This window comes from Ranitomeya imitator, chromosome 5, assembly GCF_032444005.1.
Source record: "Ranitomeya imitator isolate aRanImi1 chromosome 5, aRanImi1.pri, whole genome shotgun sequence".
NCBI lineage: Eukaryota > Metazoa > Chordata > Amphibia > Anura > Dendrobatidae > Ranitomeya > Ranitomeya imitator.
The window spans coordinates 158,523,103-158,538,958 of NC_091286.1; the positions used below are offsets into that span (position 1 = coordinate 158,523,103).

General features: G+C 39.2%; 1 protein-coding gene across 19 annotated transcripts in view; it reads left to right on the top strand.

Moving 5' to 3' along the window:
* The window catches only part of AFDN (afadin, adherens junction formation factor), a 447,314-nt gene that overhangs the window by 86,638 nt on the left and 344,820 nt on the right, over positions 1 to 15,856 (top strand). For all 19 annotated transcript variants that reach the window (XM_069769255.1, XM_069769252.1, XM_069769245.1 and 16 more), the window contains exon 5: positions 4,769 to 4,929. In XM_069769255.1, the coding sequence (XP_069625356.1) occupies positions 4,769 to 4,929 (161 nt within the window). The remainder of the gene's footprint in view (positions 1 to 4,768; positions 4,930 to 15,856) is intronic.

Below are 15,856 nucleotides of genomic sequence, written 5' to 3' on the forward strand. Positions count from 1 at the left end.
AATGACGGCCTGTAGAGTCAGTGACATACACGCTCTGTCGGTTAGTTATCTTTACTCAGATTTTTAAGGATAGGATCATTTTAAGACCAGAACTAGCCTATCTTCCGAAAGTGACCACAAAATTTCATGTAAGCCAGGAATCCAACTCCCCCCCACCCCCCATTTTATTCTTTTTAAAGGTCCTAAAAATGCAGAGACTTCACACACTAAATGTTAGACGGGCCCTGGCAGATTATTTGGCTGACGAATCCGTGCAGGAAGAATCTAGCTGAGGTACCCTTTGTTACCTTGAGACTTTTGCTAACCCACTGGAAAGAAAAACAAGGACTTTCTTCCTGCATGGATTTGTTGGTCAAATAATCTACCAGGGGCCGTCTTAACTTCCAGTGTGTGAAGTCTCTGAATTTTTAGGACCATTAAAAAATAAAAAAAAAGGGAAGGGAGAACAATATCCTGGCTTTCAGGGAACAGCGCAAATATAAATATAGGCTTTATTATAGGCAAATATAGGCGTTATAATTTTATTGGGGTGAAACATTTATTTTAAGAAGGGGTTGTCCTAGTAGTGGGCAATCCCTTTAAGGAAGACATTCGGTTAGCCTACTCCTCTAGTAATGTCAGTTCTAGAGAACTTGAAGGCTCGATCTACTTGGGCAGTAACGACCACCTGGGTAAAGAAGGCGGAAATGACTATAGACCGAATAAGTACAACAGCAACATGGTCCTCTTCTTCCACTCTTTTAAAACGTTATTGACTTGATCTGCCTTCCTCTGCTAGGAGAACAGTTTGGCAAGCAGTTGGCAAGCCCAAAGACTGATCCAGTCTGTTTTACAAGAGCGTTAGCTGTATGTTAAAGTTTTCACATTTGGTGCTAATAGCACATGCCCTGGCCTTGAGCCTGCAGCATCATTGTGCCGGTCAGTTACCGTATATACTTGAGTATAAACCGACCCGAGTATAAGCAGAGGCACCTAATTTTACCTTACAAAAAACAAAACGGGGAACCTTATTGACGCGAGTATATGCCTGGTATGCATTGTCCCCTCATCCCCATCCTGGTATGCATGGTGTCTTCATCCCCATCCTGGTATGCATGGCCTCTTCATCCACATCCTGGTATGCACGGCCTCTTCGTCCCCATCCTGGTATGCACGGCCTCTTCATCCCCATCCTGGTATGCACGGTCTCTTCATCCCCATCCTGGTATGCACTGTCTCTTCATCTCCATCCTGGTATGCACGGCCTCTTCATCCCCATCCTGGTATGCACGGTCTCTTCATCCCCATCCTGGTATGCACGGCCTCTTCATCCCCATCCTGGTATGCACGGCCTCTTCATCCCCATCCTGGTATGCACGGCCTCTTCATCATTTTAGGAAAGGCAGCGTGCAATAGAATTTACCTCCTCCTTTAGAGGTCACACATTGTGCACATGAATGCTGCATTCAGCTCTTGGATGATCAGTTATGGCTTATAGTGTTGGCACCCTTGAAATTGTTTTAGAAAAGTATTGTAACTACACATGTTTTGTTATACACGTTTTTCCTTTGTGTGTTTTGGAACAACAAAAGGCAAAAAAAAAGGCAAATTGGACATGATTTCACACACAACCCCATAAATGGGCCAGACAAAATTATTGGCACCCTGAACTTAATATTTGGTTGCACACCCTTTTGGAATAAAAAACTGCAATTAATAGCTTCCTGTAACAATCCACAAGCTTCTTCCACCCCTCAACTGGAATTTTTGACCACTCTTCTTTTACAAACTGCTGTATGTTTCTCATATTTGAACGCGCCTTCTCCTAACAGCAATTTTAAGATCTCTCTACAGGTGTACAATGGGATTTGGTTTCAGACTCATTGCTGGCAATTTCAGTATGCTTTAGCACTTTGTTTCTATCCATTTATGGGTGCTTCTAGGACGCACATCGAGCTTTCTGAACCTGGGCAATATATTGAGACCCAAAACGCCCTGGTAATTTTAGATTTCATGATGCCTTGCACACAGTCAAGGCTCCCAGTGCCAAAGGCAGCAAACCAACTACAAAACCTCTTTGAACCTCCACCCTATTTGACTTTAGGTACTGTGTTCTTTTTCTTTGTAGGCTTCATTCCATTTTCGGTAAACAGTAGAATGATGTGCTTTACCAAAACTCTCTATCTTGGTCTCATCTGACCACAATATCCTTTCCTAGAAGGATTTTGGCTTACTCGCGTACATTTGGCAAACTGCAGGCTAGCTTTATGTCTCTGTCTGCAGTGGGGTCCTCCTCGCTCTTATGCTGTAGCGTTTCATTCCATTCAAATGTCGATATATGCTGTAGTTCTCTCTGACACTAATTCACCCTGAGCCTGCAGAACAGCTTGATTTTCTTTGGAACTTGATTGGGCTGATTATTCACCATCCGGACTATCTTGCGTTTCACCCTTTCATCAATTCTTCTTTGCGGCCCATGTACAGGGAGATTAGCTACAGTGCCATGGCTTAAATACCAAAATCGTCCTAATATAGGGCACTCCAAATAACAGAAACTACTAATTACATATGGAAAAACAGAAGCGATCCCATGTGTAGGCAATAAAAACAATTTTTTATTATAAATATAGTAAAAACTAACAAATTAAACAAGTCAAAAAGCAAAAGATGCCGTAGGGGACACCACCAAGTTAGAAATAATGAGACAGCCCACTATGGAAATAAAGACCCCCAAAATTGGCTAATTTGAAAGCTGACACAAAACATGCTCATAAATATAAATTCTTATTGATATCCTAAATGGCCTTTGATCCACATAAATAAACCCACATGTAATCCTGTCAATGCAGCTCATAAACCATAGGGCTTGACCCATTATCTGCCACAGTCACAGCCATGATCCACCCAACAAAGTAATCCGTATAATTCTGTCAGTGCAGTAAGTAAGGGAGTAACAAGGCTAATACCTTCAAGGAGTCCGTGCTGTGACAAGTGCTCGTGGCGTCCCCTCACCCCAACGCGCGTTTCGCCACCTGCTTCTTCCGGGGGCGTGTCCAGGGTGAGGGGCGGTGAGGTTTAAATAAGAATGACTGCCCAATGAAAAAACCAGCTGGCAAATACGGCGCATCGCGCGTCTCCCCACCTCCTACTAAGGCGCTTCGCCACTGACGCTCAATGGCACGCAAGCCGAAGCTATGCGTGTCCGTGTCTGAGCATCATTAGGAAGCGACAGAACAGCGAGACAGCGCATGCGCACATGCCCAACGGTGTAAAAACAGGAAAAAGCCGTACACAGAGTTGATTACCCTGTTCCCTGCGAATGATAAATGCTGCTATATAGGTGCGCAACAGTGAAAAGTAGAGTGAAAATAATGAAAGTGATTCTTTTCATATAAACAAGTGTAAGTTTATTGCCATTAATATAATTAAAATGACAGTACTACTAATCGATAAGTATGAATCTCATACATATCGTACCGTCTGATTCATACACAGAAACAAGGTGCCGAAGTGCTACTATTTAATAAAGTGACCTGTGCTGCTATATCGACCTGATGTGAAGATATATACTCACTTAGTGATTAAAGTGACAGTGCCCATAAATAATCAATATAAATCTCCTACATACAGAGCCGTCTAATCCATACCCAGCAACAAGGTGCTGAGGTGCAACTATATAATAATAAAGTGACCTGTGCTAATATATCAACCTGATAGAAATATATATATAAAAACTAGATAAAACCCTACTGAAGATAACCAATGCTGAATATCAGCCTATAAACACTGTATCCCTCAATAATAATGCGTGTAGTGTACAAGGAAATTGCAACCATTAAACAACAAAAATTTCAATGAAAGTATACTAAAGCCTTAGTCCCGTGAGTACAATGGATCCAAATTAAATTAATAAATTCCATATATCAATATATATGCAAAACAGAAATATACAGAATAAATAGATATATAAAAATTAAAAAAGAACAAACCCAATGAAAGAAAATAATAAGAAGATATCATAAACATTTGCACATTCAAAATACAATGAGATTTCCTTGGAATTTCTCATGAAGTTACTCGTATAATTATACAAAAGAATCCATGGGACAAGGCTGCCGAAGATTGTATCGCGGAGATGGAAAGAAAAGGTTTTCCTGTTATGTAACAACATCAAATGGAACAGTCATTTCTAAATAAAACAAAGAAAAAAAAATATTAGGGATGAATGAAGTAAAACAAATTAATAAAAACAACCCAACAACAATGGGCTTGTACCTTCCTTGAGATTGTTGCTATTTTAAAATCATTTTGATTCTCAAGTCCTCAGACCATTCTCTTCTCTGCTTTCTGTTCTCCTTGGCACACACAGACACACAATGCAAAGATTGAGTCAATGTCTCACTTTTTTTTAAAGTCTGGTTTCAGGTCTGATTTCTCATATTGCCACACCTGTTACTTCTCACAGGTGAGTTTGAAAGAGCATCACATGCTTGAAACAGTTATTTACTCTCTATTTTGGAAGGTGCCAACCATTTTTTTTCATCCCATATTTGAGGTTTTGTGTGAAAATTGTCCAATTTTGCCTTTTTTTGTTTTTTTTGTGTCAATACACAAAAAGAAATAAATGTGTATAGCAAAACTTGTGTAATTGCAATAATTTTCTGAGAGAAATACTTCTTCTATTAAAATTTCAAGGGTGCTAACACTTCCGGCCATGAGTGTATTTGTAGATTTGTAAAAATGTTCATGCCCACTGATAAAAAATTCTTTAACTTGTTCATTGTTCAAGTGAGAACTCCCACTTTGCTGCTGAAGTTTACAAAGATATGCCAGAAACCAGCTTTACACGTACCATATCCAATCCAGAAGTGGTGATGAAAAGGAGAAGACAGCAGAAGCTAGAAAAAAGAATGCAAGAGTTTCGAAGTTCCGATGGTCGACCAGACTCTGGTAAGGAAATGATGTTTGTTTTGTGTTTTTACGATTGTGTAATTTTAAAAGGGTTGTCCGGTCAAAACTGATAAGTCTGTCGCTCTCTGTGATTGCAGACTTATGATTTACCCCAGCCATTGCACTGTGCGCTAGGGGGGATTCGCAGGCTTCAGACACGGGACACCAAGTGTATGTATACGTTATACATGCCATAGTAAAACATTGCGTGTTTTTTTTTGTTGTTGTTATTTTTTGCTGCAGCAAAAATAGTGTGAACAAGTCCTTAACCCCTTCACCTTCCTGACCAGGCCAATTTTTTTAAATTCTTATCTGCTAATTACTTTGGAATGCTTCAACGAATCCCAGTGATTCTGAGACAATTTTTTCATGACATTTTGTACTTCATATTTGTGGTAAATTGAGGGGATACATTTTCATGACAAATTTAAAAACTTGCAATTTTCAAACTTTACATTTTTATGCTCTTAAACGAGATGGTTCTATCACACAAAATAAATAATACCGTAAATACAGTAACTCACCACATTTCTACTTCACATCGGCGTAACGTTTTTTTAAAGATCTTTTTTTTTTTTTTTGTTAGGAATTTCGGAGGGTTGAAAGTTTCAGTGATTTTCTCATTTTTACGACAAAACTTACCAAACAAATTTTTTTTAAGGACCACATGTTGTTTGAAGTGACTTTGAGGGGCCTATGTGACAGAAAATACCCATCAATGAGACCATTCTAAAGACTCTACCGCTCAAAGTGCTCATAACCACGCTCAAGAAGTGTATGAAAAGGGCTTTACCAGAATTGAAGCAATGTGAAAGGGAAAAATTATAATTTTACTTCCCACCAAAATATTGATTTACTCCAAATTTTGCATTTTCAAAAGCGTAACAGGAGAAAATAGACCATACAATTTGTAGAGCAGTTACTCCGTAGTATGTTAACCCATATCCGGTGGAAAACGTACTGTTAAAGTACACAGAAGGGAAGGAGCACCCTTTGACTTCTGGAGCAAAAATTTGGCTGGAATAGATGACTGATGCCATGATGCATTTGCAAAGCCCTTGATGTGTGTAAACAGTGGAAACCACACCCCTCAAAAAACTTAGATGTGTGGTGAGCGCCTTGAATCTGCAGGTGCATCACAGAATTTTATAACGTTGAGCCGTGAAAATAAAAAATCACATTATTTCCACAAAAAGTTGCATTAGCCCCAAATTACTTATTTTCACAAGGGTATCAGGAGAAATTGCGCAACAATTGACTACTCCGATGCCCCATACGTGGTGGAAAACTACTAGCTGCGCATACGGCAGGGCTGGAAAGGGAAGGAGCGCCAATCCAATTTTGGAGCGCAATTTTGGCTGGAATAGATGGTGAATGCCATGTCACATTGGAAGAGACACTGAGTAGGGAAAACAGCAGAAACCCCCTACAAGTAACCCCATTTTGGAAAGTACAACTCTTGAGGAATTCATCTAGGGTTGTATTGGGCATTTTTAATAGAGTTGAGCCAATTTAATCGGGTCCCTGCTTATTCTGTAAGCAATAGCACTTGCGGATTAAGCTGCAGAGGGAACACCGATAGGATACGTGGAGTGCGTCGGCTGATCAGCTGTCCGGTGCTACAGCTGCATGTGTCGCGTCTGTCACATTACATGCATGGAGACACCAACACATAGGCTCTCCATGCATGTGCTGTGACACAACCACGACACATGCAGCTGTTATCAGCCGGCGCGTTCCATATGTCCTGGTTCCCTCTACAGCTTATTCCGAATAAGCAGCGACCCAATCCTATTCTCCCAACTCTAATTTTTAACCCTCAAGCAATTTACAATTGTATAACAACATTGGGCTGACTGATAGTTACATACTTTGAAAAAAAGACCTAAGTCCATCAGGTACAACTTTTCTCCACCAATTGTGCATTTCAAAACTAAATTAACTATAACCTGCAATGTTATGTGCATTGAGGAAATTGTCCAGCTTTTTTTTTTTTTATTTTAAAGCTGTTAGTGTCTGCCATTACTGCCTCTTGTGGTAGTACATTCCACAGTCTGACTACTCTAACTGTTAAGAATCCTTTCCTATTTAGCTGCCAGAATCTCATTTCTTCCACACGTAATGAGTGCCCCCTAGTCCTCAGCATGCTCTTTGGAAGGAATGAGTCATGGGGTGGTCAGTACAATGGACTGGCACATGTATTTATGCATATAAATGAGATCCCCTCTGAGGTGTCTTTTTTTTCCCTCAAGCTAAACGAGCCCAATTTTTCCAGCCTTTCACCATATGAGAGGCCTTTCATCCCTTTTAATAATCTAGTTGCCTTCCTTTGAACGGACTCTAATTTCTGAATATCCTTTAAATGTGGACCCAAAACTGGATCCCATATTATAGATGTGGCCTCACAAGTGATTTATAATAATACTACTTTGGGATCGCAGGACTTTAGTTATTTTTATACACCCCAAAATCTTGTTTGCTTTTGCGGCTGCTGCTTGACATTGATTACTGCTGCTCAGCTTACTTGTAACCAGAATACACGAGTCCTTCTCCTGTTCTGTAGTCCCAAGTATTCTCCCATTTAAGGTATATGCAGCAATAGGATTTCTGTGTCTTAGGTTCAATACTCTACATTTATCTACATTAAACCAATTTGCCAAGTGTTTGCTCATTCAGTCGTCTTATGCAACTTGTTTTGCAATATTCTAGTGTCAAAAGCAGATTTTAATATCCTGAATAGTTTGGTGTCGTCACCTAAGACTGACATTTTACTCTCAATTCCATCCATAAGGTCATTAATAAGGAGGTTAAAAAGAATCATTCCTAGCACCGATCCCTGCAGTCCCCACTGCTGACTATATCCCATTTAGAGAACGTACCATTTATGATGACTAGGAATGAGCAAATAAATTTGGATAACTCCTTATCCGAATAGCTGCCTCGGTATCCTGGATAACTGGAACACTCCCGATAATGAGCTGTTCTGCGCCGCAGCTGCGTGTGTCACTGCCATAACACATGCATGGCGAGCCTGTGTGTTGTGACTGTCACACAGCCGCCACACATGCAGCTGCGGAGCCGAACAGCTGGTTATCGGGAGCGCTCCAGGTATCCGGGTTCCCGATGCAGCTAATTGGTAAGCGATATAGCTATTCGGATAAGGAGTTATCTGAATCTATTCGCTCATTCCTAATGATGACTTTGTTTCCGGTCATTTAGCCAATTCCTCACCCATCTGCATATAGTTTCCCCCAGTCCTTGCTTCTGTAGCTTCAGTATATGGCTGTTATGTGGTACAGGATCAAATGCTAAACGCATTTAAACGCATGCACAAGCAGCGGGTTTTTTTTCATCATTCTTAAGATGATGCGGAGTAAACGCAGCATAAGCAGGCGTTATAGCATGCGTTTGCCCATGCAGATGATACGCTGCGCACACGTATGCTAATGTAAACTAACTTAGCCTATCACAGATGTATGATTACTGATACTGCTCAGGATAGGCAGTTTGGGATAAGAGGCTGTACAGCAGAGCTGACCATGTGGTGTATTACAGTATACAAACAATATAACTCCTATACATACAAAGTGCCCCATTTTATTCTCTTGTGCACCACTTGAAGGATCTGCTTTGCTTATTGTATACATTGCACATAAATGTGCTTTGCTGCCATCTACTGGCCAATGAGTGTATAGGAAAGTTAAGTGATTATTCTCCTAACAAGCAGCTGCCATAGAAACGGTTGGGAGAAGTCTCCCAGCTCAGGTCTCGCACACTTCCTGAAGTAACTTCCAGTTGGAGTTCAGTTCAAGCTGCCTAGGAAGGCAGGGGAAGCAGGCACTACTGCTCCCAGCATAGTTTCCATGTCGGTCCACACTGGGGAGACATTTTTCTCCTCATAATCTGCTTCACATGTGCTCTCCTGCATGCTGTTTATCCTGTTCGCTTGTAGCCAGGACCAGATCTATGTGGCTGCCACGCCACTGGCTTTGTTTAACCTACCCCCTGCAAAAGGGAATGGTGGGCTCTGAGTTCTTCCACACTTTGGCTCTCTGTGGAAACGCACTCATCTGTGAAGGTCCCTCCATCAGTGTAATATTTCTTGGATTGCGCATAACACTTCCTCTAATAGCAAGTGAAGAGAATTGCTTTCATGTGCACAATTTACTGTGAACTCTGCCTTTGAGAGAGAATGTACCCCATTACTTCTCTCAGTAAAATTATGTTTACAAGTTCACCTAGGTGTCTGGCTGCTTGAGATTGCCCAAACACCACGAGTGCTCCAAAACCTGCACCCAGACACCACCGCTACAGGAGTGCCCCCGGAGGGTCCTATACCATCCACAAGTGCCACCTTCTGCTATTGACAATTGTTGTGGACGTGAGAGAAGCGTTGAGGGGTCCATTGACCCGCTTCAGCTACCGTGACATCATTATCTGCTGCCAGTTGGACTACATGCCCCAGCTGGCCCTTCTGCAACATCTGGCGCCTCTCTAGTGGCTCACCACATGTAAGTGCGTGCTAGTCGCGTTCTTGGGACTTTTCTACCTGCTTCACCTTAGTTCCCTACCTAAACGCTTATAATTGTATCACGGCAATAGATCTTTTCTTGTCTGGGGTCCATAATATGCAACCAGGGTTTTTTTTTTACACGGTTTTCCTTATATATAGACCTGAGTAACTTAAGGGTATGTGCACACGTTGCAGATTTGTCTTCAAAATTTTCTGCACAGAATCTGCATCTCTTGGCAGAAAACGCAGGTAAAAATCCGCTCGTTTTTGCTGCGTTTTTGGTTCGGTTTTGCTGCGTTTTTTGTGCGGATTTTCATGTGTTATTTTTCATGCAGATTTGACTGCGTTTTGTAACCTAAATAAAGATCTATTATTATTTAACAAAGAAAGAAATGTGATGTTGTTTCTTTGACCAACCTCTTATTTTACATACTCCATTGAAGAATGTTGACAGACAGATGATAGATGATAGATGGTAGATTGTAGATGTAGATGGTAGATGTAGATGTAGATGATAGATTGTAGATGATAGATGGTAGATGTAGATGATAGATGGTAGATGTAGATGATAGATGGTAGATGAAGATGGTAGATGTAGATGTAGATGATAGATTGTAGATGATAGATGGTAGATGTAGATGATAGATGGTAGATGAAGATGATAGATGTAGATGATAGATGGTATATGCAGATGATAGATGGTAGATGTAGATGATAGATTGTAGATGTAGATGATAGATGGTAGATGCAGATGATAGATGGTAGATGGTAGATGTAGATGATAGATGGTAGATGCAGATGATAGATGGTAGATGGTAGATGTAGATGATAGATGGTAGATGTAGATGATAGATGGTAGATGTAGATGTAGATGATAGATTGTAGATGATAGATGGTAGATGTAGATGATAGATTGTAGATGATAGATGGTAGATGCAGATGATAGATGGTAGATGATAGATGATAGATGGTAGATGCAGATGATAGATGGTAGATGTAGATGGTAGATGCAGATGATAGATGGTAGATGTAGATGATAGATGGTAAATGCAGATGATAGATGGTAGATGTAGATGATAGATTGTAGATGCTAGATGGTAGATGCAGATGATAGATGGTAGATGTAGATGATAGATGGTAGATGTAGATGATAGATGGTAGATGTAGATGATGGTAGATGCAGATGATAGATGGTAGATGTAGATGATAGATGGTAGATGCAGATGATAGATGGTAGATGTAGATGCTAGATGGTAGATGCAGATGATAGATGGTAGATGTAGATGATGGTAGATGATAGATGGTAGATGGTAGATGTAGATGATAGATGGTAGATGTAGATGATAGATGGTAGATGTAGATGATAGATGGTAGATGTAGATGTAGATGATAGATTGTAGATGATAGATGGTAGATGTAGATGATAGATGGTAGATGTAGATGATAGATGGTAGATGTAAATGGTAGATGCAGATGATAGATGGTAGATGTAGATGATAGATGGTAAAAGCAGATCATAGATGGTAGATGTAGATGATAGATGTAGATGTAGATGTAGATGGTAGATGGTAGATGCAGATGATAGATGGTAGATGTGGATGTAGATGATAGATTGTAGATGATAGATGGTAGATGTAGATGATAGATGGTAGATGTAGATGATAGATGGTAGATGTAAATGGTAGATGCAGATGATAGATGGTAGATGTAGATGATAGATGGTAAATGCAGATGATAGATGGTAGATGTAGATGATAGATGTAGATGATAGATGGTAGATGTAGATGTAGATGATAGATGGTAGATGTAGATGATAGATGGTAGATGTAGATGATAGATGGTAGATGCAGATGATAGATGTAGATGCTAGATTGTAGATGTAGATGATAGATGGTAAATGTAGATGATAGATGGCAGATGTAGATGGTAGAAGCAGATGATAGATGGTAGATGCAGATGATAGATGGTAGATGTAGATGATAGATTGTAGATGTAGATGATAGATGGTAAATGTAGATGATAGATGGTAGATGTAGATGGTAGATGCAGATGATAGATGGTAGATGCAGATGATAGATGGTAGATGTAGATGATAGATTGTAGATGTAGATGATAGATGGTAAATGTAGATGATAGATGGTAGATGTAGATGGTAGATGCAGATGATAGATGGTAGATGCAGATGATAGATGGTAGATGTAGATGCAGATGATAGATGGTAGATGTGGATGTAGATGATAGATTGTAGATGATAGATGGTAGATGTAGATGATAGATGGTAGATGATAGATGATAGATGGTAGATGCAGATGATAGATAGATTGTAGATGTAGATGATAGATGGTAAATGTAGATGATAGATGGCAGATGTAGATGGTAGAAGCAGATGATAGATGGTAGATGCAGATGATAGATGGTAGATGTAGATGGTAGATGTAGATGATAGATGGTAAATGTAGATGATAGATGGTAGATGTAGATGGTAGATGCAGATGATAGATGGTAGATGCAGATGATAGATGGTAGATGTAGATGATAGATTGTAGATGTAGATGATAGATGGTAAATGTAGATGATAGATGGTAGATGTAGATGGTAGATGCAGATGATAGATGGTAGATGCAGATGATAGATGGTAGATGTAGATGCAGATGATAGATGGTAGATGTGGATGTAGATGATAGATTGTAGATGATAGATGGTAGATGTAGATGATAGATGGTAGATGATAGATGATAGATGGTAGATGCAGATGATAGATAGATTGTAGATGTAGATGATAGATGGTAAATGTAGATGATAGATGGTAGATGTAGATGGTAGATGCAGATGATAGATGGTAGATGTAGATGATAGATGGTAGATGTAGATGATAGATAGTAGATGTAGATGCAGATGATAGATGGTAGATGGTAGATGTAGATGATAGATGGTAGATGTAGATGATAGATGGTAGATGTAGATGATAGATGGTAGATGTAGATGATAGATGGTAGATGTAGATGATAGATGGTAGATGTAGATGTAGATGATAGATTGTAGATGATAGATGGTAGATGTAGATGATAGATGGTAGATGTAGATGATAGATGATAGATGGTAGATGCAGATGATAGATGGTAGATGATAGATGATAGATGGTAGATGCAGATGATAGATGGTAGATGTAGATGATAGATGGTAGATGCAGATGATAGATGGTAGATGTAGATGATAGATGGTAGATGCAGATGATAGATGATAGATGTAGATGATAGATGGTAAATGTAGATGGTAGATGGTAGATGTAGATGGTAGATGTAGATGATAGATGATAGATGGTAGATGTAGATGTAGATGATAGATTGTAGATGTAGATGGTAGATGTAGATGATAGATTGTAGATGATAGATGGTAGATGTAGATGATAGATGGTAGATGTAGATGATAGATGGTAGATGTAGATGATAGATGGTAGATGTAGATGATAGATGATAGATGGTAGATGTAGATGATAGATGGTAGATGATAGATGATAGATGGTAGATGCAGATGATAGATGGTAGATGATAGATGATAGATGGTAGATGCAGATGATAGATGGTAGATGTAGATGATAGATGGTAGATGTAGATGATAGATGGTAGATGATAGATGATAGATGGTAGATGCAGATGATAGATGGTAGATGATAGATGATAGATGGTAGATGCAGATGATAGATGGTAGATGTAGATGATAGATGGTAGATGTAGATGATAGATGGTAGATGATAGATGATAGATGGTAGATGCAGATGATAGATGGTAGATGCAGATGATAGATGGTATATGCAGATGGTAGATGGTAGATGTAGATGATAGATGGTAGATGTAGATGCAGATGATAGATGGTAGATGGTAGATGTAGATGATAGATGGTAGATGTAGATGATAGATGGTAGATGTAGATGTAGATGATAGATTGTAGATGATAGATGGTAGATGTAGATGATAGATGGTAGATGTAGATGATAGATGGTAGATGTAGATGATAGATGATAGATGGTAGATGCAGATGATAGATGGTAGATGATAGATGATAGATGGTAGATGCAGATGATAGATGGTAGATGTAGATGATAGATGGTAGATGCAGATGATAGATGGTAGATATAGATGGTAGATGCAGATGATAGATGGTAGATGTAGATGATAGATTGTAGATGTAGATGATAGATGGTAGATGCAGATGATAGATGGTAGATGGTAGATGTAGATGATAGATGGTAGATGTAGATGATAGATGGTAGATGTAGATGATGGTAGATGCAGATGGTAGATGTAGATGATAGATGGTAGATGCAGATGATAGATGGTAGATGTAGATGCTAGATGGTAGATGCAGATGATAGATGATAGATGGTAGATGTAGATGATAGATGGTAGATGTAGATGATAGATGGTAGATGATAGATGGTAGATGGTAGATGTAGATGATAGATGGTAGATGTAGATGATAGATGGTAGATGTAGATGTAGATGATAGATTGTAGATGATAGATGGTAGATGTAGATGATAGATGGTAGATGTAGATGATAGATGGTAGATGTAAATGGTAGATGCAGATGATAGATGGTAGATGTAGATGATAGATGCAGATGATAGATGGTAGATGTAGATGATAGATGTAGATGTAGATGATAGATGGTAGATGTGGATGATAGATGGTTGATGCGGATGATAGATGGTAGATGTGGATGTAGATGATAGATTGTAGATGATAGATGGTAGATGTAGATGATAGATGGTAGATGTAGATGATAGATGGTAGATGTAAATGGTAGATGCAGATGATAGATGGTAGATGTAGATGATAGATGGTAAATGCAGATGATAGATGGTAGATGTAGATGATAGATGTAGATGTAGATGATAGATGGTAGATGTAGATGATAGATGGTAGATGTAGATGATAGATGGTAGATGCAGATGATAGATTGTAGATGCAGATGATAGATGGTAGATGTGGATGTAGATGATAGATTGTAGATGATAGATGGTAGATGTAGATGGTAGATGTAGATGATAGATGGTAGATGCAGATGATAGATGGTAGATGCAGATGATAGATGGTAGATGTAGATGATAGATGGTAGATGTAGATGATAGATGGTAGATGATAGATGGTAGATGTAGATGATAGATGGTAGATGTAGATGATAGATGGTAGATGTAGATGATAGATGGTAGATGCAGATGATAGATGGTAGATGCAGATGATAGATGGTAGATGCAGATGATAGATGGTAGATGATAGATGGTAGATGATAGATGGTAGATGTAGATGGTAGATGCAGATGATAGATGGTAGATGTAGATGATAGATGGTAGATGTAGATGGTAGATGTAGATGGTAGATGGTAGATGTAGATGCAGATGATAGATGGTAGATGCAGATGATAGATGGTAGATGTAGATGCAGATGATAGATGATAGATGGTAGATGTAGATGGTAGATGCAGATGATAGATGGTAGATGCAGATGATAGATGGTAGATGTAGATGATAGATGGTAGATGTAGATGGTAGATGTAGATGATAGATGGTAGATGTAGATGATAGATGGTAGATGTAGATGTAGATGGTAGATGGTAGATGATAGATGGTAGATGCAGATGATAGATGGTAGATGTAGATGATAGATTGTAGATGTAGATGATAGATGGTAAATGTAGATGGTAGATGGTAGATGTAGATGGTAGATGGTAGATGTAGATGATAGATGGTAGATGTAGATGATAGATGGTAGATGCAGATGATAGATGGTAGATGCAGATGATAGATGGTAGATGTAGATGATAGATGGTAGATGTAGATGATGGTAAATGCAGATGATAGATGGTAGATGCAGATGATAGATGGTAGATGTAGATGGTAGATGTAGATGATAGATGGTAGATGGTAGATGCAGATGATAGATGGTAGATGTAGATGATAGATGGTAGATGTAGATGCAGATGATAGATGGTAGATGCAGATGATAGATGGTAGATGTAGATGCAGATGATAGATGATAGATGGTAGATGTAGATGGTAGATGCAGAAGATAGATGGTAGATGCAGATGATAGATGGTAGATGTAGATGATAGATGGTAGATGTAGATGGTAGATGTAGATGATAGATGGTAGATGCAGATGATAGATGGTAGATGTAGATGATAGATGGTAGATGTAGATGATAGATGGTAAATGTAGATGGTAGATGTAGATGGTAGATGGTAGATGTAGATGATAGATGATAGATGGTAGATGCAGATGGTAGATGTAGGTGATAGATGGTAGATGTAGATGATAGATGGTAGATGCAGATGATAGATGGTAGAGGTAGATGTAGATGATAGATGGTAGATGTAGATGATAGATGGTAGATGTAGATGATAGATGGTAGATGT